The 26,234-nt window shown below is 44.5% G+C and overlaps 1 protein-coding gene across 2 annotated transcripts in view; it reads left to right on the forward strand.

Annotated features, from left to right (window-relative positions):
* The window catches only part of ephb1 (EPH receptor B1), a 175,502-nt gene extending 152,180 nt beyond the window's left edge, over positions 1-23,322 (forward strand). For both annotated transcript variants that reach the window (XM_030402437.1, XM_030402439.1), the window contains exons 13-17: positions 10,669-10,818; positions 14,870-15,063; positions 17,439-17,594; positions 18,511-20,066; positions 22,824-23,322. In XM_030402437.1, the coding sequence (XP_030258297.1) occupies positions 10,669-10,818; positions 14,870-15,063; positions 17,439-17,594; positions 18,511-18,619 (609 nt within the window). In that variant the 3' untranslated portion in view covers positions 18,620-20,066; positions 22,824-23,322. The remainder of the gene's footprint in view (positions 1-10,668; positions 10,819-14,869; positions 15,064-17,438; positions 17,595-18,510; positions 20,067-22,823) is intronic.
* The last annotated feature ends 2,912 nt before the right edge of the window (positions 23,323-26,234 follow it).

A 26,234-nucleotide genomic window follows, 5' to 3' on the forward strand; every position in this document is an offset into this window, starting at 1 on the left:
GCAGCCACATTATCAGTTATGAAGTGCAGGTGAGATGTCGGTGACTCATATCTTGGAGTGGAGAGGATTGATTTTTTGTACACCCGGGGAACCCGGAAGACTTTCAAATTAGTCTTCATTCACTACTCCGACCATCTGAGCATCCATCCACGCAGCCATTCTTATATTCTCCTGCTGTCCGCTCCTTTTTTCATCTCAAGGCTTTTTCCCAGAGCAGCACAAAAGGTGCATCAGAACGGCAGTGCAGGGGTGAGAAGTGATGATGTTTGCAGCGGCGATGTGTCATGTGATGTTTCGCCGCGTGTTTTGTGCCCACGGGTGACCTCGCCCCGCGGTCACTTGGGGTTTTAATGCGCTGTTTGTAGCTACGATAAGCGAACCAGTGGTCGATTGGGCGTGGATAGGTTTCCAAATTCTGGCATGTCAAGTGCATAACGGCTCAGACAAGCGATGGTACCCTTCCCATCGTGGGTTCACGCCCACGGGGCCATCGAGAGGAGGGCAGGTATGGTTCACAAATTTCTGCGTGTGCCTCAGCTGATGATGTGGAAAGGCTGTCATTGCCTCGCGTGTCATGCGACGTGCACTGTATACCGTGACTGAACGGGCATGCACATATATGTCCCCCAGGTGCTTTCCTCTGTGTGTATGTTTGTCTGCGCGCGTGTGTGTTTGTCTGTGTCATTGAGGCTGAGAGGGGTTGAAAGGCGAGGTCACACAGAGCCGGTAACAAAGCTCATCCGTCAAATCCCTGTGACCTGAGTGACATTCTCTCAGCTCCGCTCCGGTGCTCACACTATGTGGACCGGCGCTGCTGTTTCTGTCATTTGTCTGTTTTCTATTTGCATCCTTTCACCCACTCCCCCCCCCCCCTCTCTCTTTTTCTGGCTTCAGGCCCATGCACTTTTTTTTGGCTTGTCTATTCAACTTCTGGTGAAATATTTATGCTCTGCCTAAAGTTAAAGGGACAGCGTCTCTGAGTAAACAAGAAGAGAAATGGGAACATGTCCATACGGAGCAGGCCAAAAGCAAGCGAGAGGACCGACTTGTAGATTTCGTTTCTGACACATCACTTTTGTATGCAGTAAAATACAGTATTTACCAGACATTAGGTAAATAAATAGTTGGTAAAGGTGCACTATGTAAGAATCTAGGTGCTGCATCTTAGGCAACTGGACTTGTTTCACTTTATTGAAGACGTCATCTCTTGAAGTCCAGTTGCCTGTGATACAGCACCTAGATTTAACATGAACTGGATGATTGAGAACCTTCATCAACATACATAAGAACTGATTTCAAACCCTCGACATATAGGGGCACATATCTTGCTAACTGTATTCTTTTTGTTGCTGTTGCTGTTAGCTTGTTAGCTCAATAGCAGTGCAGCGAGCCACACAGGAGCTTTGGCCCAATGGGAGAAAAAGGTTGTCAGGCCTGGGGCTAGTGAGTTAGCATGTTAGCTTCAATAGATATCTCTTCCACACGAATACATATTTGTCTTCGACGTCAAGTAATAATAGTTATTTCTTTACATTCTGTTGGTAATGCTGATTAACTTTTGAATTTTTGGAAATATAATTCTTACAAGTTGCACCTTTGAACCTGTAATGTCGCTGTGTATCAACCAGCAAACCCTTTGTTGCTGCCTCGCGGTTACTACGATGACAAAATCATCTCAGACCACACCCAAAAATCTCAATTGTATATCTTAATCTGCACGAAGTCACAAAAGGCACGGACTGGTAATGAATAGAATGGGCTATTTGTTGATATTCCATAAGGAGAGGATACATTTGACTGAATGTGGGTTAAAAAGCGTTTGAACAATACAACAGTTGTTTCCACCGAGCTGCTAACAGCGCTTGCATTTTTAAAAAGACCAGCTGTAAATACGGATCGCACGTCCGCTGTCTGGTTCACACTACACCACATGGCATTTTCACACTACAGTATTGTCAATAACGGACATGTGCTTCACCCTTTTGTTATACTGAAGGATTTTAAAAGAAAGAGCTCCTTTTCTTTCTGTTCCTCGGCATAGGTAACGGGAAGATGTGATGCACTTATTCTCTGTGATGATACACGGCAGTCAGTCACAAGCCGGGGTTTGATGGAGGCTAGTTTTGATGTTCAAATGCAAACCTGTGTACGCACATATCACTGAAGGCACAAAACAAATGTCTGCTCTTGTGTTTTGTAGTTGGAAAAACACAAATTCAGATTTCTTTTTTTTCTCTCCGACTCTCGCCGGTTATACGGTACAGCCGTTTGCAGCTGTGACATGATATTGTGGAGAAAAAGAAAGTCTAGGGCTGATATATTCTAATGCATGGGCTGACAATTGGATCTGGATCACATCATATCACGGTATGAACTTCAGAACCCTTTATTCCCCAGTGTAATGTTGGCATTTTTCGCAATTCCCTCACCCTTTCCAGCTCCCGTCTTTTTAGCTTAGGACAGCATGTACACCTGCAGGGTACTTACATTCAGAGCCTGTAGAGAGGTTCACACACTCCTGCACAGTTCCTTCCACTCCCCCACCCCCACCCCACCCCTCATGTATGAGTCACCACTGCACTGACCAAACATGATCCCCATCTGGCTTCCCACCTTGGTGTCCCGCATTGCCCCTGCACGTTGAACCCCAGTCACGCTCACTCGTAATTGCAGTGGAAATCCTAAACATCCTACGCGTCGGCCCCGGTTTATTTTTTATCTCCTGGTTTTTGTATTTGAAAACTAATTAAGATGTTTCCAGGCTAATTTTATTCAGACTGCAGAGTTTAATTTGCTCAGTCTCCGGGTGAATGTAGCAGCAGAAAATATCCAGGAATGGAAATGAACATGAATATGGAGGAGGTATAGGTTTTTTTTGAAAAACAAGAAAGGAAGGTAACTTAATCCATACCTGGTCCCTGCATCAAAGAGGGAGCAACCATCCAGAGCACTCCACCTTGATTTATACCTTCTGTCAAGTTTGCCAGAGTCAGTATAAGGTGGGCATTGATTCGCCATCTGTGGCTGTTGGACCGCATTTGCATCTGAGCGGGATTCACAATGAAGCGGTTTGTGTACAGCTAAATCAGTGAAGAGAGGTATCGTCTCCGTTGTGAGGCCGCGTCTCTAAGAAACACAATGCCGCAGACTGCAGTGTCACAAAAAGGGACATTTAATTTCTTGGTTAACCAGAGCAGGAAACTTCCAGATAAGAAAACTTCTGCTTTTATTTTTTTAAATCGTCAAAATAAAAGCGCTGACAGGAGCATTGTTTTTTTTCTCATTAAAGTTGGGCCTTCATAACTGCATTCCCAGTAGCTTTAACAACGCGAGGACCAATACCACACTCAGCATTAAAGGAAATATCAGACCTATTTAGGTTTGGCTCCAGTTTGATACGACTTCCTGTCGATGTAATTGCCTTCTTTCCGCATCCCCCCTGAAAGACTCATGAGCCAAGGTCGCTGTCTAAAATTAACATGAAATAGTACACACAGTGCGATGAGACACTACTTGCTTGGTTTAATTTGTTGAGGTGTCTCGGTGATGTTTCCCAGAGGGACTAAAAAAAAGTCCTGTTTGAGGGAACGCAGTTGGGTACGATGCTGGGGAAGGCAGATAATTACTGGAGTAAATAATAAAAAAGACACAGAGAATGCTTTACACTTATATAACACAGTGTAGAATCATAAATATAATCACCATAGGTGGGTCTTGATGTTTATTATCCAAATGAAATAAAGAAAGATACAAAAAAAAGTCGCACAAAAACAAATCCACACGGTGAAGTCTCCATTGCACCACACCGTGGCATTGTGGGCCACCAGCTGTGAAGCCATTTAGAGCCTGTAACTATGCTTTCAGCCGGAGAAAGTTTGACAGCCTAGCCAGTCCGAAGGAGCCGCACCAGATTGATCCAAATAATCCAGTGACTGGCGTAACAAGGCCTGTGTGATTACTATGACGCCTGCGTGTTATTTTTAAGCATCAAGATGGCGATGAAGTCATTCCGTCGGCAACGCCAACAAGCTGTTAAACGTTAATGTTTGCCCAAAGCTATGGCTATAACAGTAAAATATGTGGTCGTCTAATTGATTTCGGTGGAAACAAAATTCCCTCTGCACGATTATGTTTCTCACCCGTCGCTGACAACAACGGAGCTGTCGTGTCCTGCGCTAAATCGTCTTCATCAAGCCAAACTTGTTTTGTATTTGTGTCTGAAAATGTGTGATCTGTGCAAACGTGGTACTTGATCGCCGCAAAATAAATGTTGTATTTTTGTTTATGGTGAAATGTGGCAAACAGACCACTGTATTCAATGTCACAGTAAAATCACCATTCTCTCAGTTGGTCATTTACCCAGAGGGGAACGGTTTTACAGCATGCAACATTTTTCGGCGAACCCTCTGTCACCTTCTCAGCCCGCGCTTCAGTAATGCGTATTCGACCTCACATCTTTGTGCAATGAAAGTGATAGTCTGCCTCGTGGTTGAGTGAGAAATGTTCTGCCGGAAAGCCTTTAGGAAGTCAGGGCGATACTGTATAAAGAAAGACTCTGCAGAGGAAATCTTCCTGGATAAATGGATCTCGCACACGGCTGTTATGTGGGCGTCCAGTGTCTGTGTCCTGCATGTGGGTTTTACCTTTCACTTCTATGTAGTGTTGCACAAAATGCACGGCTTTCCATTTGCCACATTTCACCATGACAAAAAAAAAAAACAAAATATGTAAATGTGAATGAGGTATTGTTTTCAGGTGTTTCAAGGAATGTTCTCAGTTTTCAGTTGCAGTTCGGTTAGGTTCAGGCAGCGTAACTACTCGGTGAGGTTTAGGTGGCTATCATGGTTTGGATTGAAATAATAATAAAAGTCTACATTCGTGTTGTTGACAATCACAAAAGAAAAAAGTAATCTCCGTCACAAGCAACAAGACTCCCAATGCGTGACGACAAGAACCGGCATCAGGCAGAATACCATATTTAAGAGTCCCATTCTCTCAAGTGTAATTGGGTAAAAGAAAAAACAAGCTCTTACAGTAGCTTAGTCATTTTTTTTTAAGAATCGACACTCGGATTCAGGCAGAGACGGACAAACGCAGACGGCTAATTTCTAGATGGTCGACCATCAATTTTGCTGAGACCGCGACTGTCGCTAGCGGGTTTTATCGGTTGATGCTAGCTAGCTAATTAAACTACAGGAACCTCTGGAAATCAGTCAAACAAGATCAAGCAATAACTGAAGCTAACAAAAAAACGTATGTTGTTTCCTCTAGCTTTATTACCTTATGGATTATTAGATTACTGGGCTGTAGTTGGGCCTTATTTCTAAGACAAATGAAATATATCACTAAAATAACACAATATCAGTTTCTTACTTGAAGTATTGTGCTGTAATTTATGCTGAAACCTGACTGATTTTTTTCAGTTCCTGGCAGCAATTACTTTTGAAACATGATCAAAATGCAGCAGTCGGAACGTTCCCCGGCAAACATTAAGGATAGGTATTTTAATCTGGATAACATGTCAAAGTAATTATGGCGGGCTATTCTGGGTGTATTTTTCATTCCTCTGTGTAATCTTCCCATGCAGTATAGAGAAATATTTAGAATTCATTTGTTAATCAAACCTTAAAAAAAAAAAAAAAACTTAAATGGTTCCCAGCCTCATGCGAGACTGTTTGGGATTGTTGGAACACAAAACACAACTTTGACGAATGCTTTCCTCGAGTTTTTCATGACTGCGTTGTATATACGGCGAAAGACCCGCGCCTTTCCCTCCACCAGACATTCCCATGGGCGTCTGAGAAACCAACAACTCTGTCACCGACCCCTCCCTCCCTCCCGTCCTTTTTCTTTTTCTTTTCCTTGTTCTATGTTTTTTTCCCATCCCTCCGTGTCACTCTTCCTCCCTCCTTCCCTCTCACTCCCTCTCTCTTCATTCTATTCGGGCAGGCATCCAGGGCAGATCGTTGCTCTCAAGATTTCATTAACAGGATGTTGATGGAGCACTCTTCCCAGCCCTAAGTAAATGTGCATTTCAAGTCCATTTGAGTGTGCATTGTTTGGAAACGGATTACTGGAGTTGGAGGAATAAAGGAATGGAGAAGCTGGAAAGGGGGGGAGATCTACATATTTGTCTTCCAGATGAAGGAGAAAGTTTATTTGGAATCTCTCGATAGCTTCTGTCGAGTAAAAACAAGACCAAACCCCGGGCTCCTTCTTCTTTCTTTCTTTTTTTTTTTCAATTACGGTTAGTTTATCTGGGACGTTGCTGCATGTTATTGCACTGTGACAGCTATATTTGCTCCAGATATTGCTTTATTTCTGCAGCAGCGTGTCCGTGACAGTCCACATGAAGATATCTGGCACACTGGTGGTGCATAACTCAAGCCACTGCAAAGACATGACAGGTGTTTCATATCTTCACTATCAGTGTCTGCACACACACACACACACACACACACACACACATATTACTGGGTCAAGAGACCATAACAGACACCAGTAAGAACACACATTACATGGCGGCCACATGTTTATCCCTCATCTTCCAGACCTGGCTGTCACAGGAACACACTCGTCTCACCCGCGATTCCCTGACAGTCCCGACACATCTCTGTTGTAATTGTACTCCAGACCTGTTGTTAGCTGTCACAACTGGTCACAGCCTGTCACAGGCCTGTCACGACCAGGTGTAACCAGTCACGTCCTGTAATCTCGTTGAGGTCGGGGGGGGGGGGGGCGGCAGCGTGCTCCAGTGTCTGCCAGAGGTGTTCTGGTCAGGAATAGTGCACACAGATGTCAGTGCTGCTTACAACTGACCCGTTGTAAAAAAAATAAAATATATATATATATATTATGATTTTATTTGCCTTTCAATGGCTTAATTGGGTGGGACATGCGACGTGAAACAGGGTGCGAGAGAGAGAGAGGAGGGGGGTTGATCTGCAGCAAAGGACCGTGGGTTTGAACAGAACCCTGAGTCGCTGCAGCTCACGTTCAGCCAACTGAGCCACTGTGGTGCCCAAACTACTTACATATGACTTAATCACAAAAAATGTTTAATCTTTTGCAGTTACTGAGAACAAAATATGCAGTTGAATTACACTCACTCATCAAGATGTTATAATAATTAGTTATTACATCATGATACTGTATATTAATTAAAGCTTATATGTAGAATTTAACATTCATTGTTATTGCCTTGCATCTTTTTTCCTTCTCTTTTCTAACAATTTCTGAGCGGGGCGGCTCACAAGGAGCTGGATATGGCTCGACAGGCTCTATGTATTGAGCGACATACACTCAAATTTTTAACCTTGTTTTTGATTATTTTTTTTTTTTTAAGGAAAGTCATCAAAAAGTAATCGAATGTGATACGTTAGATTTGTTGGCATCTAGTGGCAGATTGCAACCAGTGACTGTAAATAATACTGGACAAAGTCAGCCTGACATCACACACAGGTTTCTGAAGTGGGCGGAACTGTCCTGGGCGAAAAGAGGTGGAGCGTGGATGGAGCTGGAGTGAGCCGAGTTTTTTAAACAAGCCCATCCAGTTGGAATCTACCGAGCTAGCTAAATCTAACTAAGATTAAGCTAGCTCTAAGCTAAGCTAATCTGTGTTGGCACGTAAAGCAAACTTCGCCTCATGTTACTCACATGAGTTTGACCGCAACCAGACAGAATACCTTTTTATTAGCCGCAAAATAGTCAGAAACAAGTGTGTGTCAGCGTTTGTGCCTCGTCTATGTATGTCTATGAAAGTTGTCCGTTCTGGGCTACAGTAGTAAACATGTAGGTGCGACATGGCCGCGTCCATGGAAGAGGAACCTGCTCCTCCCTGTAGATATTACAGGTTGATTCTAAGATAACATGAACCCAGTTTAGTTTCAGTTAATGAACATTTCATTATGAATACCATATTCCATGTCTGCCTCTAAATCTTACATACAAGACCTTTAAAATAGTAACATGACTTATACATCTTTATAAGGTAAGAAGTCATTTAAAACTTACCTCAAAAGTAACCTTCTCCAACACTGTCGTCCAGGTGCATGATGCCTGACTTCAAATGCAGACATATAAATCATGTGTTGGAAAATGAGGAAAGTTTCTGACAGCATATTGTAACGTATCTCCGTGTTTATTTCAGGTTTTCACACCCTCACGACCGCTCGCTTCCTCTTCTTAGTGCCAACATTTATCAACCAGAAAGTAGGCCCTTCCAAATATCTCTGCAAAATCAGGCGCCGGAGCCTGTGTCACCCGCTTCATTTATTATCGGGGGAAGTTTTTTTTTTTTGCGGAGTATCACTTGCTATCATTACAGATTGCTCCTCTCAAGGCCCCCGGAAGTCCCGAAGCCGCAGCGGCCGCGCAACGGCCCGGCTCATCTACACAGTTAAATGTCCGGGATAATGGCGCAGACTGGAGTGTGTGAATTCGGTGTCAGGGGCGATATTTCACTTCGAGGCAAACACAAAAAAACGGCTTGTTCCTTTTTCACTAGCCGGCACAGTGTAGCACATCCAGAGAGTTCTCCCCAGTGCTCCAAGACCTCGCAAAGCACTCGTGCTTTTGTGTTGACATTAGGTCCGTCTTAATTCCCATCATAACTCCCACTACCCCCCCCCCCCCAACCCATCACCCTGTAGTATTAACAAAAAAAAAAAAATCTGATGCTTTTTATTATGTTTCTGCCTTCTTCTGTGTATGCATGAGCTGTTCAGCACTTCATGTTATTAAAGCGGGATTTTGGCAGAGCTATCACTGGCCCACAGCAGTAATTACGAAGGGTTTGCATAGCCGCCTCTGACTCACCCGCCTTGGAAATGTTATTACTAAAGTCTGTCTCATTGGAGGCACAGAGGGAGCGTCTTGTGAAGCCCCGTGTCTTTGCTGGGGCCATTCCAGCGACACTCAGCTCATATCCCAACAGGGTCCCCAGGCGTGAGACCAGATGTACAGAGCGAGGGAGGGAGTCAGCGAGTAATGATAAAGAGCGGCGGTAATAGATGGCGTTTCGCTTGGAGCAGCTATTTTCTCCGTGTTCCTCCGAGTTTATTTCTCCGTTTTTCAACTTATGTACGCTCGTCCAAACAAAATAATTGACTTGAAGCATCGCCCCTGACAGAGTGACGGATGAGGAAGAAGGGGATTGGCCTTTTTGCTTCTTCTTTTTTTTTTTTTTTTTTCCCCGGCGAAGTTATTTGGCTTGTATCTGCGTAGCTTCATTTGCCTTCAGACAAAGGAAAAGGGCAGGAGGAAGTGTCCCGGGGTCCAGGTTTTTAGATGAAACGATTCAGATATGAACTAGTCTGAGATATGAGGGAGGCATTGAAGTCGCGGGGGCTTAGATAGCCTTTATTCGTCTATTGATCTCTTCCTCTTCGTGCCCCTTTCTTGTTCTCTCATTTTCTCTGTCCGTCACACACCCTCACACAACCACACACTGCACCACCGCCTAATTCCTCCGGCCGCTTCATGTCTGGCCGGTGTGCTTCGGTGAGAGCTGAGCCTTCTGCGTCCTGTGGTGTGTGTGTGTGTGTGTGTGTGTCCCTGCAGCGGTTCTGGGTCAGATGTTAAAATCCCCTTTCAGGGTCAGCAGCCGCCGAAAGGTCAAACCCTAAAGAGGTGCTCATTAATGAACTCCGTCTCTCCACCTCTGCAACGCCACACAGCGCTGACCTGCAACACCTACGTAAGTGTGAACCGACGCACACTCGCAGGGAGAACTCGGGACCCGCTCGCGATGATTCTTGGCCGGCGTTTTCGAAACTTCAGCCCTGCAGCGTTAAAAACTCCCCAGAAGAACCGTTTTCTGTATCATTATGTATCACTCATTTCTCTCGCTCTCCTTGGCTCTTCCACCTTTCCCTCCTCCCCCTCCTCTCTCTCTCTCTCTCTCTCTCTCTCTCTCTCCGACTCCTCTTTCCCTCTCGCTCTCTGAGAAAAAGCGAGCAGGGAAAACAGGGTGGTCTGTGTAGGTTGCTCCCCCGGTTTGGGTTTGTCTCCAACGGCGGCTTATCTGCAAACGCTCAGGTTCGGCTAATTGGCATTATTAAACCGGTGGCGAGCTCGGCTCAGATATAAAGGGGAGGTGTTGCGGAAGCGGCGGCACAAACAGGGATTTAATGTGCGTCTGCCTGTTTGTGTGCGTGGGTTGCCGTTGTGCACGCAAAAATCATCCACGCCTGTGCATGTGTTCCCAGCTGCGTTCGTACGTGTGTGTGTGTGTGTGTGTGAGGGTGTGTGTTTGGAATCTTAAACAAGCAGCTGTCAATTTCAGTCAACAGGGCGCGTGGCATGCCTGAGGCCCAGGTAGCCCAATTACAGGCAGACACGCTCGGCGTACGAGCAGAAGCCCGGGCCCTATCTTCCTTTATCCAAACAGGGCTGTGGGAGAGGAGACGCTAAATGTGATGTCGGTCGATGTGTGAAGGGCGAACACCGTCGGGAGCCACCGCTGAGACGGTGTCAGAATCATGTGTGTGTGTGTGTTTTGGCTGCCGGAGGAGTCATGTGCCGGGTGGATGAGGAGTTAGAGGGACTGTCGATGGCAGGCGCGGCGGCGTTGGCGTCGCAGCTGGAATAAAACCCAGCAAACCATGAACTGTTTCGGACCTCAGATGTTTTACACTGTTCCCCCTTCTCCCTCTCCCCCTCTTTTAGGGTGGGAAGATCCCAGTGAGGTGGACGGCACCAGAGGCCATCGCCTACAGGAAGTTCACCTCGGCGAGCGACGTGTGGAGCTACGGCATCGTCATGTGGGAGGTGATGTCATTTGGAGAGAGGCCTTACTGGGACATGTCCAACCAGGATGTAAGTTTTTTCTATGCATCAAAAGACCTGTGATGTCATTACGATGTGATTGTTATGTATTTCCTTTTGAAACAGGATGTTGACATGAGACAGTGAGCTATTAAAGGACTCCCCAATATGGAGAGAAGGGGAGTTTTATTTTGACAGGGCACACTACAAAAAAAATCAGTAATTTATCATGTTTTTCCTGTATTTTTAAATACACAGACATTTTAATGAAAGTAGGAAAACAGACAGTGAATTCACATGTCAAATGTAATATAACGTGAAAATCCTGTAACTGTGAAAGACCGCAAAAATGTATTTCCACATTAACATTTTTCACTCTCACAGTATACTACTGAAGAAGGAGGAAGTTTTTATTTTTTCATTATGCACTTCAAGAAAAAAAGTCGAAATGTTGAGATTGTGTGGTTTTTCCTTCGGAACATACAAAGTTTTCTGCACAGTCTCTTCACAAGTCCTATTTCTGACAACTTCACTACTAAAAGAGAAATAATCCCTTTGTTACTGAAGCAGATTCTGAAGCAGGCAAGGCGTTTTGTTGAGGCAGTCATGTGCGCCGTCTGGTGTCGCAAAAGGTCGACTTGTCAACGTTGTTCTCGACATTTCGACTTTTTTCTTGACGTGCACAATGAAAATAAAAAAAACTTCTAACGTTATTTTTTTCTCACCCCTGGCCCTAATACTCGTCCATAATTTACACATGTATCATAATTTCATACTTATTTTTAGTTTTTATTTAATAGTGGAAACCGTCGTTGGAATATCTACATTTGATACATTGGATACAATTGGTGTCTGTCAACAGTGAAAGACGAATCAATTCTGTAGTTTTACATAGATTGATTTGTTTGTTAATGGAGAGAGATCTTTTTCACAACAAAAATGTTAAACAAACATGTTTTAATCGACTTTTTTAAGCATTGTAGTTCACGAACTAGGTGACAATGACAATCTCATCGGAGCGAACAGCCCACTGTTCCCATCACGAATTGTCATCAGTAGCTTGTCAGGTCTGCTGTTTGATGTGACTTTTGTGTTAGCGGCTGTTATCTGTATGTCCAGAAACCCCCGGTTTATATTTTTAATTGCCATTTTTGTGCCGGCTCAAAGTTTCTCCAGTGAGTGAGGTGCAGGCGGAAAGGTTCAAATTGTCAAAAAATGTGTTTCTTTTTAATTACCCACGCGACTGAAGATCTCCCAGGAAGCAGTGTGTCTTTTTTTTTCCGGCGGCAGGAGTTCAAGTGCCCCCTTTCATGGGAACTTAAAGACGGATCGCAAAAAGGAACATTTACGTTGAGTGTCGGCACTTTCCTCAACTTCTCTGCAGTTGAAAAACAAGTTCGAATCTGAGCGAGCTGCCTCATTAGCACGACGGCTATTTCAGTACAGATGTGCTTATACCCTCTTTTCACCCCGTAGATACACAATCAGGGATAACTCATAAGAGCGGGAAGCTGTAATAAATCACATTTTTTTTTTATCAGCTCCCATCTCATAGCACCATCACTGGAGATGTCCTTGACTCTGACTTTGAAAGCAGACTTATTATGGAAACAGTCTCACACTATCCCCTTTCCTTCCTGGCCTGCTTTTGATAGCCATGAATGATTGCTGAGAGCTCTGCTTTGTTCCCCATGTCCGTTTGGATAAGGTCCACGCACGCACAAACACACAGGCACCAACACAAACACACACACACACACACACACACACACACACAGCCATTGGATATAGTCCCACACTATGAGGTCTCTCTCCCTAAGCTCCTTTAGCGAGACAACTAGCCAACCATCAGGCCTCTATGGACCCCGCTCCACGAGGACCGTCCAACCCAGCAGATGTTGCCTCAGTGGGCCAGCAGCAAACACTGCCTGGTGGGACTAACGCAGAGATGAGGACTGGCACCGCTCAGCATGTCCGGCTGCTCGGTCCACACACAGATACACACCTAAAACACACACACACACACACACACACACACACACACACACACACACACACACACACGCGCGCACAACCACTTCTCCATATGCACCATTTGTCAAGATTTTGCTGAGTTGCACTCGACTCCGAGGTGGAGTTGGCAACCAACAGAGCAGCCTGTAATTTTTAATGATAGTATCTTTTACACTTGATTTCACACCAGACCCTTATCTCGCAACTATGCATTTTTTAAGGAAAAGATTACATCTACAGACAGTATTGATATATGGTTGTGGGTGAGAGCCTTTGGTCCATCAAGGTGCAATGCAGCAATCTGGGAAATCTTAAGTCTTTGTACTTTCTACAAAGTTTGTAGCTGCAGATTTAGGAATAAGTTAACTTTTATTTATAATACACTGCATATTGTACGTACGTACCAAATAGTTTGAAGCTTCATTCGTAACATCGACACTTTTTTCCCCATGTCTTCTCATTCTGTTATTCCTGCGCGGTTGCACATAGATTAGGCTCCGTTAATATAACAAGCATTATTATATTTGCAGAAGTAGATTCCAGTGGCGGCTGTGTGGGATTGTTACCGACTTGTGCGACGCAAACATCTCCAGTAACTCCAGAGAGAGTCCAAAAGTCAAAACGTAGAGACAAAATATAGATGTTATCACTTTCTAAAACTCACGAGATGTTATCATCTAATGAAATATGTTTCTTGGATTCATATTTGTCTGTGTTCAGCCTTTTCAAAAAGAGCATTTTATTTTATTTTTTTATTGTTTTATGAAAAGGTGTACTGCCTCGCTTGCAGCACACGAAGGGAGGCACAAGCCGGTGTTAATGGGCTGATCTGGCAGCAGTCTAACAGCACCATGAATAAGATTTACGAAACCACAATAGTCTATTTCGACTTTGACACAATTATAGTAGATAATAAACCTGCATGTGATCTGATAGATTGCCTCCAGTGATGTCACTCAGCGGCTAAGTTGCCCTCTTGGGTGATGCCAGGTTTTGAAAAAGAGAATGCATGGAATTTAAAATGTGATCGTTGTTTTCCAGCTGTCCATAATGAGCAGTGCAATGCTCGACCAGCCGCAACAGGCTTTATACTACACGTGTGCAGAAATAAAATTGGTGGAGTTGCCCTTTAAGTCGTGATCATGTTGCATATCTGCATCTGCTTTGCACTCAGCGCTCCATTTAATCTGATGATTCACTTGATTTTGTTAGAGGATTTTTTTTTTTTTTTTAGGGTGATGACATCATAAAATATGACGATAGACATTTAAAGCGACAAAGTTTCAAAACTTGGAATGTAAAAAAAAAAAAGAAAAAAAAGAGCACTCAGTGCAGCCATGTAGCCGGAGGAGTGTGAAGGATGATCGTATAATAATAGGTACTCCACTTCTGCCTAAGTCTCCGAATCTGCCTCAAGTTCTCAGTGAACTTCAGTCAACTGTTACAAAACACTCGACTCAAACTCTTTCTACCCTGAAACTCTTTGTCGTAACTTCTCTCTAACAAGGCCAGGATACAGCCTGTGCAGCCTTTAAGAGGCATGTGTCAAGTGGCTGCACTTCACAGTGTTAATTATATGCAATCTGCCCGTTCCCCAGCGGCTTCTTTCAACAGTGACACTGCCTCTGCTCTCCCTTCCGTCTCTTTCCTCGCTCTGTCCTCCAGGAGTGACGTGTGATTGGCTAGAGTGGAGAGGAAGGGCACATCAGCCTGAATGCTCGCAGTCTCTTGAGTGACCAGAGGGAGTGTGTCTGGGTGTGGGGGGTGGGGGGTGTGTGTGTGTGTGTGTGTGTGTGTGCGCGCGCAGGGGGGGGGGCTGGTGATGGTGGCTGTTGTCGAGGCAGGGATGAGCGTGTCAGGATTGCAGAGTGGATGTGCTCAATGTCATCAGTCGCCGAAAACTCAGTCAAATTAGGATTTAGTTTTTTTAATGAAGTGTGTTATTGACAGCCAGCCAGTCAGAAGACCAAAAAATTCAACTGAGGGAAATGAAATGCAATTACCACAGGAATTAAACGTATATAATTAGGAATGTCAACCATCTGAATTTTGTGCCCCCCCCCCCCCCCCCCCCCCCCCCTCCCCCCAGGTGATAAATGCCATTGAGCAGGACTACCGTCTACCCCCGCCCATGGACTGCCCCAGCGCCTTGCACCAGTTGATGCTGGACTGCTGGCAGAAGGACCGCAACGTACGACCCCGCTTCACCGACATCGTCAGCACCCTGGATAAGATGATCCGTAACCCCACCAGCCTCAAAGCCGTAGCCAACATTCCCGCAGTGTGAGTAGAAAACACAGTTTCAGCAGCGCGTGGCACACACGTTCACCCCGAAGTGCACATTAAAGAGAAACAAATATGTTTTTCATCTGCTCATATGCGCAGTGTATACACAAGCCGTCTGCACAAACTATCCCAGCGTGCACAGGCTCACTTATTATCCTCTCATAAAATAAACATGCATTTATTACTGTTGATTGCATCAAACCTGAACTTCTCCTACCCTAGATCTTTTTATCCCGCTGCTTATGATTCTCCCACACATCCTGACCCCCAGATGGGCTTCAGAGTTCACGCCTTTTCCACAGTTTGTGGTGTTATACATTTTTTACCCCGTAATGATAGAGCAAAAAACATGCTGTTAGAATAATGGATAACCACGGAGAAACATCTAATTTGCGTGCTTTTTTTCGAAATGTTTATACGTGACTTCGCAGTTGGCCTTGGTTAGTTAAATCTTGTTGGGTTGCCAGTTCTGCACATTTTTGTTTTGGACGGTTTCATCAGCCGTTCCTCGAAGATCCTCTCAAGCTCGGCCAGATTGTATGTGGACTGTCTGTGAACTGCGAGCTTCAGGTTTCTCTGCAGATTTTCCATTCCAATTTCCAGGCTTTGGCTGGGCCACTGAGGGTCAGTCAGAGTCTTGTCCCGAAGCCACTCGTTTTGGCTGAGTGCTTTGGGTTGCTGCCATGTTGAAAGGTGAACTTCTGGCTGTGTGCAAGTTTGATTTTATGCAATGGAGCCTGTTTTTCTTTTTCGGTCCATCCCGTATTGAGCTCAGATCACGGTTTTCTTAATCGCGGCCAGTTTCCTAATGCCTATGACTAAGAAGAATCACCAGAATGCTCTGTCGTAGGGATCGTATCAGACAGGTGACAGGTGGTATTTGTCCCTCGGGCCAAGGAACGGATGTTTTCTGTCATGAATCCAGTGTAGTATTGTCACGATGATGGCGTTTCTATCTTTGATACGAATACCTTGAAAAGTATTCAGTACTTTGTTTGATACCACATGGAAACATTGACACAACCCAGTAAGAACAAACCTGGATCTTAACATTTGTCCTAGCTCGGTCCAAACCGCATTTCAATACAATTCCAAACCGGACATTTGAGGCCACATCAAAGTGCACAAAACACAAAGTCGTGCCATCATTTTGATAATTTGTTCGTTTGTATGTAAAACGAGGAACAATATAGATTCATGTGAAGGTACGTCTCCAAAGTCATACTGCAGTGATGAGGCAAAATGTGATCTACACGAAGACGCGATTTCAACGCATTCATCGTTTCATATAAAACGTCATAAATATTGAACTAGATAGGCTGTGAGCTGCCAACAAGAAGCTTCCAGGACATCGTAATGGGAGCAGTTTCATACATTAATGTACAATAAAACATCTTGCCCACTGCTGGAAAAAGCAGGCACAAGCATAAAGTGCAGGTTTGACTACTCCAAACCAAGACTCGTGGAGAAAACTCAAGAACAAGGCTTCACTCATCAGAAACAAAGTTGTCGGTTTGATCTCCAACCTCACAATTCTATTCGTTATTGCTTTAGAGACAGCTTTTATCATCCATAATGTGCAGATAACAGCATTTTTGTAATTTTGGAGCCTGACTAGGAAATCACATCCAAACTTCTCATTGAAAAGCCAGTATCGCACATTTCCCAAACCCTAACCCACACATCGGGTTAAAAAGACTGCGACAAGGCTTCGGTTTTTGAATCAGTATTTAATGTCTCTTCAGCGGTGACTTTCAACGTTTTGTAAATGTATTTTCAATTGAAATATGCTCCGTTTTTTTTATTAAAGATAAATGTAACGGGCTCTGTGTACTGTGTGTTAAGCACGAGAGCCTTTCAGTTAATTCACTTCTCCGGTCAGAGGTAAATCAGAAGTCAGCGAGGGCGGGCAGACTGGCTTATATGGGCACAGCAGCGGTGAGTGTGTCAACTTGCTGCCAGAGAGAAGATAGAGCAGAAATCGGTAGATGGTACCAGCGGGAAATGAGTATTGAAACCGTTTCAAATATACAGAATCCATATGGATTAATACCAATATTCTTGACCCCATACAAGAACACCTTTTTGCAGTTTTTGTTCCTTCGTTAGGTAGGACAGTATGGAGAGTGAATAACCCCTAATTGTGGTAAAAAGAGGGGGGACGGGTCCGAATACTTTCCAAAGCTTATATTCACACAGCACACACTCCTTCTCCATCTTGCATCCTCTCACAAACATCACGACCACAGTTTCTCTCCATCCCTTCAAATCCTCCTTGCTTAATATTGCATCAAATCCCTGCTTTGCTCTTTATGTCCTCTCACCCCCCCCCCTCTCCTCTCCTCTCCTCTCCTCTCCTCTCCCTCCTCCAGGCCTTCTCAGCCACTGTTGGACAGATCCATACCTGACTTCAACACCTTCAGCTCTGTAGAGGACTGGCTCGCTGCCATCAAGATGAGCCAGTACAGAGACAACTTCCTTAACTCAGGCTTTACCTCCCTGCAGCTGGTGGCTCAAATGACCTCAGAGTGAGTTCACCTGCTCCTGCGCAAAACGACAACTTCCAAAAGACCCCATATGGCACTCGATGGCCACACTTGTGCGAGATGACTCAACGTCGAGTGTGTGTATTTTAAGCATGAATGCGCCCAGTGACTCAAGTCTTCTGACTGATTGCATCAAAGTGAAGGCTGCGTGGGCGCTGCATAAAAATATAACTCATTAATACAGGAAATAACAGTCGTTGTGGTAGAAACATTTCCATCTGTGCTCTTCAAGTGTTATGACTGCCGTCTAATAATCTTTTACAAACTATTCTCCAAAACGGATAATGATATAAATCCTTTAAATATACATTGTTAAGAGGCACATTTACCCGCTGCTGTTTATGTGGAATATTCCGAAGCGTGGGTCATGGCGGCATCTCTTGCAGCACTTGTGCACAAATATTGCACTTAATTTATTTTAATTAACAGTGTTGCTTGGTCTACAAATTTATGTGAAAATGTAAAATCAGTTTTTATTAAAAATGTATGCTCGGGGCTGGGTGGCATTGATGCAGTCTCTTTGCAATGCAAAGCAACATGCATTACTGAGTCTTCTCTCAAGTGATAGAATTAATTTAGGAACTGTTTTTTTTTCTTCTTTTGTTCATTGCCAATAGCTCTGCAGTGGCAATGAACAATATATATATATATATATTGTGCTACATTGTGCTATATATATAGATATATATAAATATATATAGATATAGTGATGTTAGGACTGTAAATGCACCAGAAAATGATGATATGAAGATGAAATGACACATTTTTTGCCAGTATAATCGCCTCATACTCAAATGATCCATTCCATCTCCGATGTGATGGAAATCCTTTCATCTATTGCCTCCAAATGTGTTCCTGCTTTTCAATCTTCTTTCTCCCTGCCTCGTTTCTCCCCCAGGGACTTGCTGAGAATAGGAGTGACCCTGGCAGGCCACCAGAAGAAGATCCTCAGTAATATCCAGTCCATGAGGGTGCAGATGAGCCAGTCACCCACGCCGATGGCATGACTACAGGGGGCGCTGTGCCACGGAACGGGCAGCATTCGCCGGACCAACAACAATGGGAGCCCCCGAATGACCCCCGATCCATCGGAACGCGCCAGAGTCGAGACTATTGTCTTAATCTAATCCACTACCATGACAACAGGAGACCAGGGTCCACACTACAACAATGGCTATCAGCTTCCACACTTCATGCAATCCACACCAGGAGTTCAGGGTCCAGACTTGATACTGTTTCTTCATCTTTCCTCGCGGGGGGGAAGACGGACGTCAGTTTGCCGTGGTTATAGACTGCCATTCATGTCACTGTAAACCAAAACAACTCCGGCGATCACACATCGGCACAGGGGGATCTCTCACAAGCTCCGACTGTGTGGTAAAAAAACGAGTGATATTGTACTTCTATATTATCTGGACTAGAAGATGTTCAAGTTGTAAACAGAAGTGTGAGACATTTAGAAAAACAACGTGTGACCTGTGATTTTACCGTCGTCAATGTGTGCAATGAAGATGCCTTGACCTGGCCAGAAATAAGTCCCAGAAGAGAAAAAAAAAAAAGAAAAAAAAAAAAAAAAGCAATTAACCGGTAGAGATAATTAGACGGAGGAAGCATACATACAGGGATGTACAGTGGAGCACCATTTTCAACTTCTCACGCCATCATATGCTCGTTTTGAAAGAAATTTGAAATATGTATCGGACTGGTGAAAAATTCAGAGCTAGTTTATATTTTTGTCTTTTACCATCTCTTTGTTTGTTTGTTTCCTTGTTTGTTTTATCACTATAGCAAGATGCCGCCCACTCGTATTTTAACTTTAACACTACCTGTGGAGTCCTGGGTGGAAGGCCTTGCCAAAGGACTTCTCAACCAGCCCCACCCAGATTCAGAGAATATAAATATGTTTATCTCTTGCTAAATATGATTATATCTTTCATAATTAACCTTCATATTGAAGGTGATAATGTATGATTATGTATGTACAGAACTCTCTGCTTGCATTTTTGGCAAAGACATGTTTGTTGACTAGATTGTGACGGACACAATGATGTAGATTTCTACGGCGCCCCCTGGTTCTCTTTCGGACAACTGAACAACAGACACTGGGTTGGAGGTTTCCCCCTCATCCGGGGGCACGAGGAGAACCCTGACTGACTCTAAACCCGAGGAAAACGTCAAAGGAATTGTGGGCGAAGAACTGGCATTGTAGATCTATATGACAAATTGCTGTAGGAGTTAAAATAATTGACAAAATATCCATTTATCGGAGATCATGTTTAATGTGGGTGTACACATGCTGTCTCTTGCTGGTGAGCACTTACTTGTACAGATATGTTTTATGTTTTTTATTTCCTTTTGTGTTGCGTTGTCGTTCGTGTCGGGAGTTCTCAGCGCCATCCGGGAGGAAGGGGAAAGGAAAAAAAAACTCTGCGCCTCGGCCGGCCCACAGCCATGGTAAGTACCCACCGATCCCACAGGAAAAACACTACTTAACATCAAATTGCTCTATATCTGGTAGGTTTTATTTCAGGCAAATCCATTTAGTCTTTCTCATGGGTGCCGCAAATATCTCAAAAATTTGCTGCTAGTGAGAAATGCATAGGAGAGGAGCTAATTAAGGCGCTGTGAATCGGAGTGAATCAGCATCACTCCTCTACGCGGCGAAATTCGAACATCTGGGCCGAGGTTTGCCAGCAGACGCCTGATGCCATTGCGGTGAACACGCGGACTTAAACAGCCCACACTGGCACACTCCTCAGCCTTCTATAGACAGCTGCAGCTAAGCTGGCGGGTAAATCTATGCCTCCTCACTATATGCTGCTGCTGCTGCCATATGGGTAGGCAGGTTGGGCACCAAGTGCCACAGAGAGTTTCACGCGTATATGAATCCCTGGGGATGCCATGGATGACTATCTATGAAATCACATTTTCAGGAATTTTGAGTGTAGTTCTGGGAAGAGCGCACCAAGGATGAGACTCTCTTTTGGAGTCTGGAGATGGCACCTTGTGATTGCAGAGCGTCTTTCTGTTCGTCTTGCTGGTCACTCGCTCTCTTCGGAAAGCTGCGAGGAATGTTGCTCTGTTTTATAGATCAAGTTCTGATGAAATAATGGTCCGCTTGCGTTTAAAAACTGAAGGCAAACGGAGCCGAGTGGAGCCGAGAACATACAGCCATGACGGCGACGTCTCTTAGCTCACAGACAATTATCTTGAGCTATTGTAGTATCAATCGTGTGCAGTCGCTGTGACCCCGCTGAAATCCCTTTTGGCCCCTTTTGAGAAAGACATGAGTGACGACGGCTCTAACCACCTTGCGTCCAAAATTAGAAATTGATGGCAGGCCCATTAGCAGATTATTAAGTATACTCACCCCCCTCAAGTCATTCTCTGCCTCCTCCTCCTCCTCCTCCCCCTCCTCCGCCTGTCCTGCCCTCTCTCCCCGGCTATTCCAGCTAGCTGGCACAACTCCAGCTCGTTTATCCTGGGTGTAACCAAGCTGTCCTGGGCCGGGGCCGGGGCAGCGCCGGCCTGAGAAATGGCTGGCTTCATGCTTCAGTGGTCCCAGGCAGGGGTTCAAACACCTGCTGGGACCCCCATCTGACAGGCATCTGATCAGCCACGGGGAGGGAGACTGATGGGGGCGTCAAACACACAAAAACAAACACAGACACACACACACACACACACACTCTGAGGAACCCTCAATTATGTTATCCTTGCGTCTGGTTTCCAGCCGGATGCTTAATGAAGAGAAAGTGGGCAAAGGCCTGTCAGGGTGCGTGCATACGTGTCAGAAAGAGGGGGATGAGTCAGTTTACAGGAGGGCGGAGATGCAGGACAGGAGTGGCATATAGTAGGAATATTTACACGGCGGCCATTTTCCCATGGGTGGGAAGCGCGAACGCGGGGATGTTGTCATGCAGCCGTGCTCCAGGTTGCAAGTCATATACATGTGGGAAATTTGGCAAAGTGTTACCATTTCACCACTGAAAAGATGATGGATAGGGAAAATCTGAAAGGAGATTAAGCCATATTTCAAGGTAAACAACATATTTGATAATGTAAGCATTCAACCACTTCCTAGTTAGCATTCCCGTTTGATTTAGTCAGTGTGTTTCACTTCCAGGCTTGAATAAACATGTGCAAGATATACATATTAGAATTAATTCACGCTTTAACTATCATCGTGTGACATCATCCAACAGTAATGTTAGCTAGGAAGCAGTTGAATGCTAACGTTAAGTGATGACTAATAGCAAATGTGTTATCAAATATATTGTTTTACCTTGAAGTATGTTCAGATGTCCGACTGGATTTTTTGCTATTCATCGTCTTTGGGTTGCGGATATCATTTTGTCAGTTTCCCCAAGTTTACCGGACTTGCAACCTCGAACAGAATGAACGTGATGTCAGAGGAAAATGGCCACCGTGTGAGCTTGGTCTACAGTTAGATGAAAGTCAGAAAGTTAGTCCATCAAAGTAAAATCAGCCTCTATCAACTCGCAGCACGGCTGTCATTAACGAAATGTTAATTTCTTTGGCCTGGTTCGGTTCGGTTTCCGGAAAATATTGTAATCAATAACTTGGGTTTGCCTCACTGACAAAATCAATTGTTTTTAGTTTTATTTCAGTTATTCACGTCATTGATTAACTGAGTATTCCTAGATATAATCACATGCTCCTTGAGATTGGCATATCTCCCCTTTCGCCGAAGCCATTGACTCAATTTGAATGCATTAGACCTCCATTCAACTCCGCCTCATGTATTTGCTTTTCAACCCAACAGCCTGTGAATGAGATGATAGAATATATTCATTATGCAACGGCGTAATTCCTTTTCTTTTCTTTTTTTTTTCTTCCATTATGCTCAGTTTGTCTTTCTAAATATCTGACTGTAATGACACTCGAGCGTGATGAATGGAGAGGCGGCTCGCCGTCCCCTCTCTGGAAAAAGCCAGTTTCGTATGGAAGCCATTCATCACGCGCTGATACAAAACACAAGAACGGAGCTTGTTAAATGTTTCATGGCGCTGTAACTGTCGGAGGAGTGACCAGCGGCCCTTTTAGTAGCCGATTTCACGCCCGTCATTTATAGGTTAGAACAGTGGAAGCCGTGTTCACCTGAGAATGACCTGACGCGACACCCTACTAAACTAAACTTGTTAAACTACTCTTTTTTTTTTTTTTCTTTTCTCCCCTCTCCTGTTTCAGACTGCGGACTCAAAAGATTTACACGCATATAAAACGGCATACACACAGTCACACATTCACACACACACACATGGCGGACGCTGTGGGCAGCCGATGAGGACGACGACCAGGTGAAACGAGACCTTTCCACCCTCGACCTCCCTCCAGTGGTACGCAACGGATGGCGGAGCTGAATGTGCACATGTCACAGTTTGTTTGTTTGTGTGTTTGTGAGAGAGGGTGAATTTAATGTATGTATGTATGTGTGTCTGTGTGTGTGTGTGTATGCATAGCGGGCACATTTGTGTGTACAGACATTTATATGTGCACAGGTACATTGTTTCAGAGCCGCGGACGGTTTTGCTTTCTTTTTTTTTTTTCTTTTCTTTTTTCCGTTCGTTTCTGTATAGCTACCACTTGTAAATTGTGACGAGTACGTGTCAAGAGTTTGTAAGCTGTAACTTTCTGAGAACTATTGTACTAAAAATGCACTCAATAAACGCCTTGGAAAACAAGTCAATCACCGTGCGCTCTCTGACTCGATGGGCGACAATTCTGTTTTCATTAATGATGAGTCAAGAAAGCGAGAGAGGAAGGGTTATTATCCAGTATCACTGCTGTCAGCACTGTGCGCCAGTGTGACGTCTAATGCTCGGTTTCATAATGGCTAAGGAAATAAACAGCTTTTTGTCACCGCCGGTCTGGCTGGCAGCACGTGTTAAAAGCCATCAGCCACTAATAAACGAGCCGTCACTCGGATTACACGCAAAGCCCCCCAAAAAATGGCTCTCCGGGAGATGTGACAATATTTTGACAAACTAGTGGAAATTATCCTCCCATCTCGACTGCACAGCCACACACACACACACACGTACAAACACACACGCACACACAGGCAGGCTGCAGCAGTCTCGTAAATTCCAGTTGCCAGAGACTTTTAGAGTACTTCACACACTGGAAGAGCGTGTCTCGCAGTAATGATATGGTTAATGAGGTGAGTCCAAAGATACGGGGGATGTATCCAAGTCTCAGCATTCCCCCATAACTGTCTATTGACTCTAATTGATTAATACAGTAACATCTAGCCACATATTAGCACAGAAGACTGCGGCGAAGGAGGCGGTGCCAAAACCGAGAGGAGGCCAACGGGATTCGTAAAAAACAGTCGATATTCTGTTGGGTTGTTTTTTTTTTTCAAGACGCCGTTATTAAAGAAAGTGCTTCACTCGTCACGCCGTCCGTTTACGAGGGTGTGCAGCGCGCGCAGTGGTGTCACTGACGGAGTGGTAAAAGCGGCTGCTGTTCGTCTGCAAACCTTTCCACACCGTGTTGATGGACTCGAGGAAACCCTTTGAATCATAAACTACCTCTCTGAAAAGGAACCGTTGACTGCCTTCTCCTTCTCCTAATCGCTTCTTGTAATTACTCCGGTGAGAGCGACCGCATCGTGAGCTTTTAAGAAAATATGGCCAAACTCACAAGCCAACAAGTCGGGCCAAATACAAGGCATGTGGCGAAGTGGAATTTCTCAGATTTTCTTTAATTGGCAATGCTTTATAACTGATACCGGACACTTCCTGCAAGATGTCAAATTCAAGATCGCGCGGCTGCTTTCATAGCACCTGTAGAGCTCAGCTAATAGGTAAACAAAGCTGATGTCCATTGATACGCTCGATGATCTCTATGGTGTCCCTCACGCACGCCTTGAGCTTAATTGGACCTATTTGTCACTTTAATCAGAGCAATTAGAGAGATAGTTGAAGATATGTATCCGCACGACAAGCAGCGCTGCATCACATTCGGCGAGAAAGCCGACTCTGTGCGTGAGAGCAAATGGGATGAGATAGACAGATCGAGGCTGACAGAACGCCAAAGAGAGGAAGACAGAGATGAGTGTGGAGAGCGTCCTCTTAAAAGCATGCTTCATCCGTAACGGGGGTGTTTATCAGTGACAAGAGTGTCAGCTCACTTTATTTCACATTAAAGTCACAGGAAGTTTGAAAAGTGACTTCTCAGCATCAAATCTTCGCCTTAATCAATATTCCCTGAGCAATCACCTGCGAGGGAGGGGGATTGGTGCACAGCGGGGGGAACTCCTGCAGAGAGAAAGAGGAGAAGGGTTGGAGAAAAAGCAATCCATCCAGCAGCGGAGATCAGAGTGTGGGAGTGGGAAGCCTGGAGTGAATACTGAGTGAAGGACAGTGTTCGGAACATCGTGAACTCACAACCACGGCCCAAAGACGGTGGCGCAGAGATGGAGTCCTGGCACTGAGAGAGAGAGAGAGAGAGAGAGGGATGAATAAAACTCAAAGCAGGCATTCTCAAATCCTCGTCCTTGTGTGTGCATTTTTTTTTAAAGACGTGATTACTTAGCAAAAAACACAGAACATGACTAGAGTGGTGGCGATCCCCAGCGACGGGTTGTTGGCCCCCGAGTGATCGTCCGAGGCCTTAGACTAATCTCACACTTGCTGGCTGCAGGGCCTCGGTAAGCTATCTGCATATTTACAGTGATCTCGGAGCTCCGGAAAAAAAAAAAAGCTCGCGGCACAAACTGCTCCAAGAGACCCAGAATCAGAATATGGTTCTTAAGCTCTGTGGAGGGCTGTGTTGTTTTATGCATAATTTCACAAATAATGAAATATAGCGTAAAGTTGGGTGCCAAATGAAAAGGAAAACCACTGGAGAAGCTTCAATGTGTAGAAAAACGTCTGTGGAACTTTGCTGGATGGATGAAGCACAATTCTTTTAGAAGATATTCCCTCACTTGGTGTTTTTTGATCACGCTGCATTACACATCAGTCCAAAGTCTCACATAGTGAGATCTGGTGACTCGGGTCGATTTAATGGCCCCTCATGAACTTTCTGGAAACATCAGCAACTGTGGTTCCTCCAATTATTCATTAAGGTAGACCTACAGTAGTGTGCTTTTTTGTCTATTCTTTTCCTTTCCTTCAGTGTGTGGTATATTTTCTTGTGCACCTTACAGATCTTGAAAGTTTAAAAAAAAAAAAAAAAACTCAAAGTGTGCACCAACAGAAGCTCCTATTTCCCACAGAAAATGTTGCTCCTGAAACACATCATCAGTAGTGACAGCAGTGCCTAGAAGTGGACTGACTCAGCTGCTCTGTTGTTGTTAGCTGTGCTGGGTCAGGCATGTGTGAGCTGACCAATCAGAGCAGACTGGGCCTTAAAGAGACAGGAGCTAAAACAGAGATTTTCAGACAGAGCGGAAAAGCATGTAAACCTATTCTAGCGGTGGCCCAAAATACAATTATGAACCTGAAAATGAGCACTATATATTTCCTTTAAGAATTATACTGGAATTTATGGGACATTTATAGTCAAATCAACTCTAACTAATATCCAGAAATCACAAAATTAGCTCGTAGGGCTTTGAAATACGTACGCGTGATGCTTTTCTGTCATTAG

The sequence above is a fragment of the Sparus aurata genome, chromosome 21 (genome assembly GCF_900880675.1).
Source record: "Sparus aurata chromosome 21, fSpaAur1.1, whole genome shotgun sequence".
Classification (NCBI taxonomy): Eukaryota; Metazoa; Chordata; class Actinopteri; order Spariformes; family Sparidae; genus Sparus; species Sparus aurata.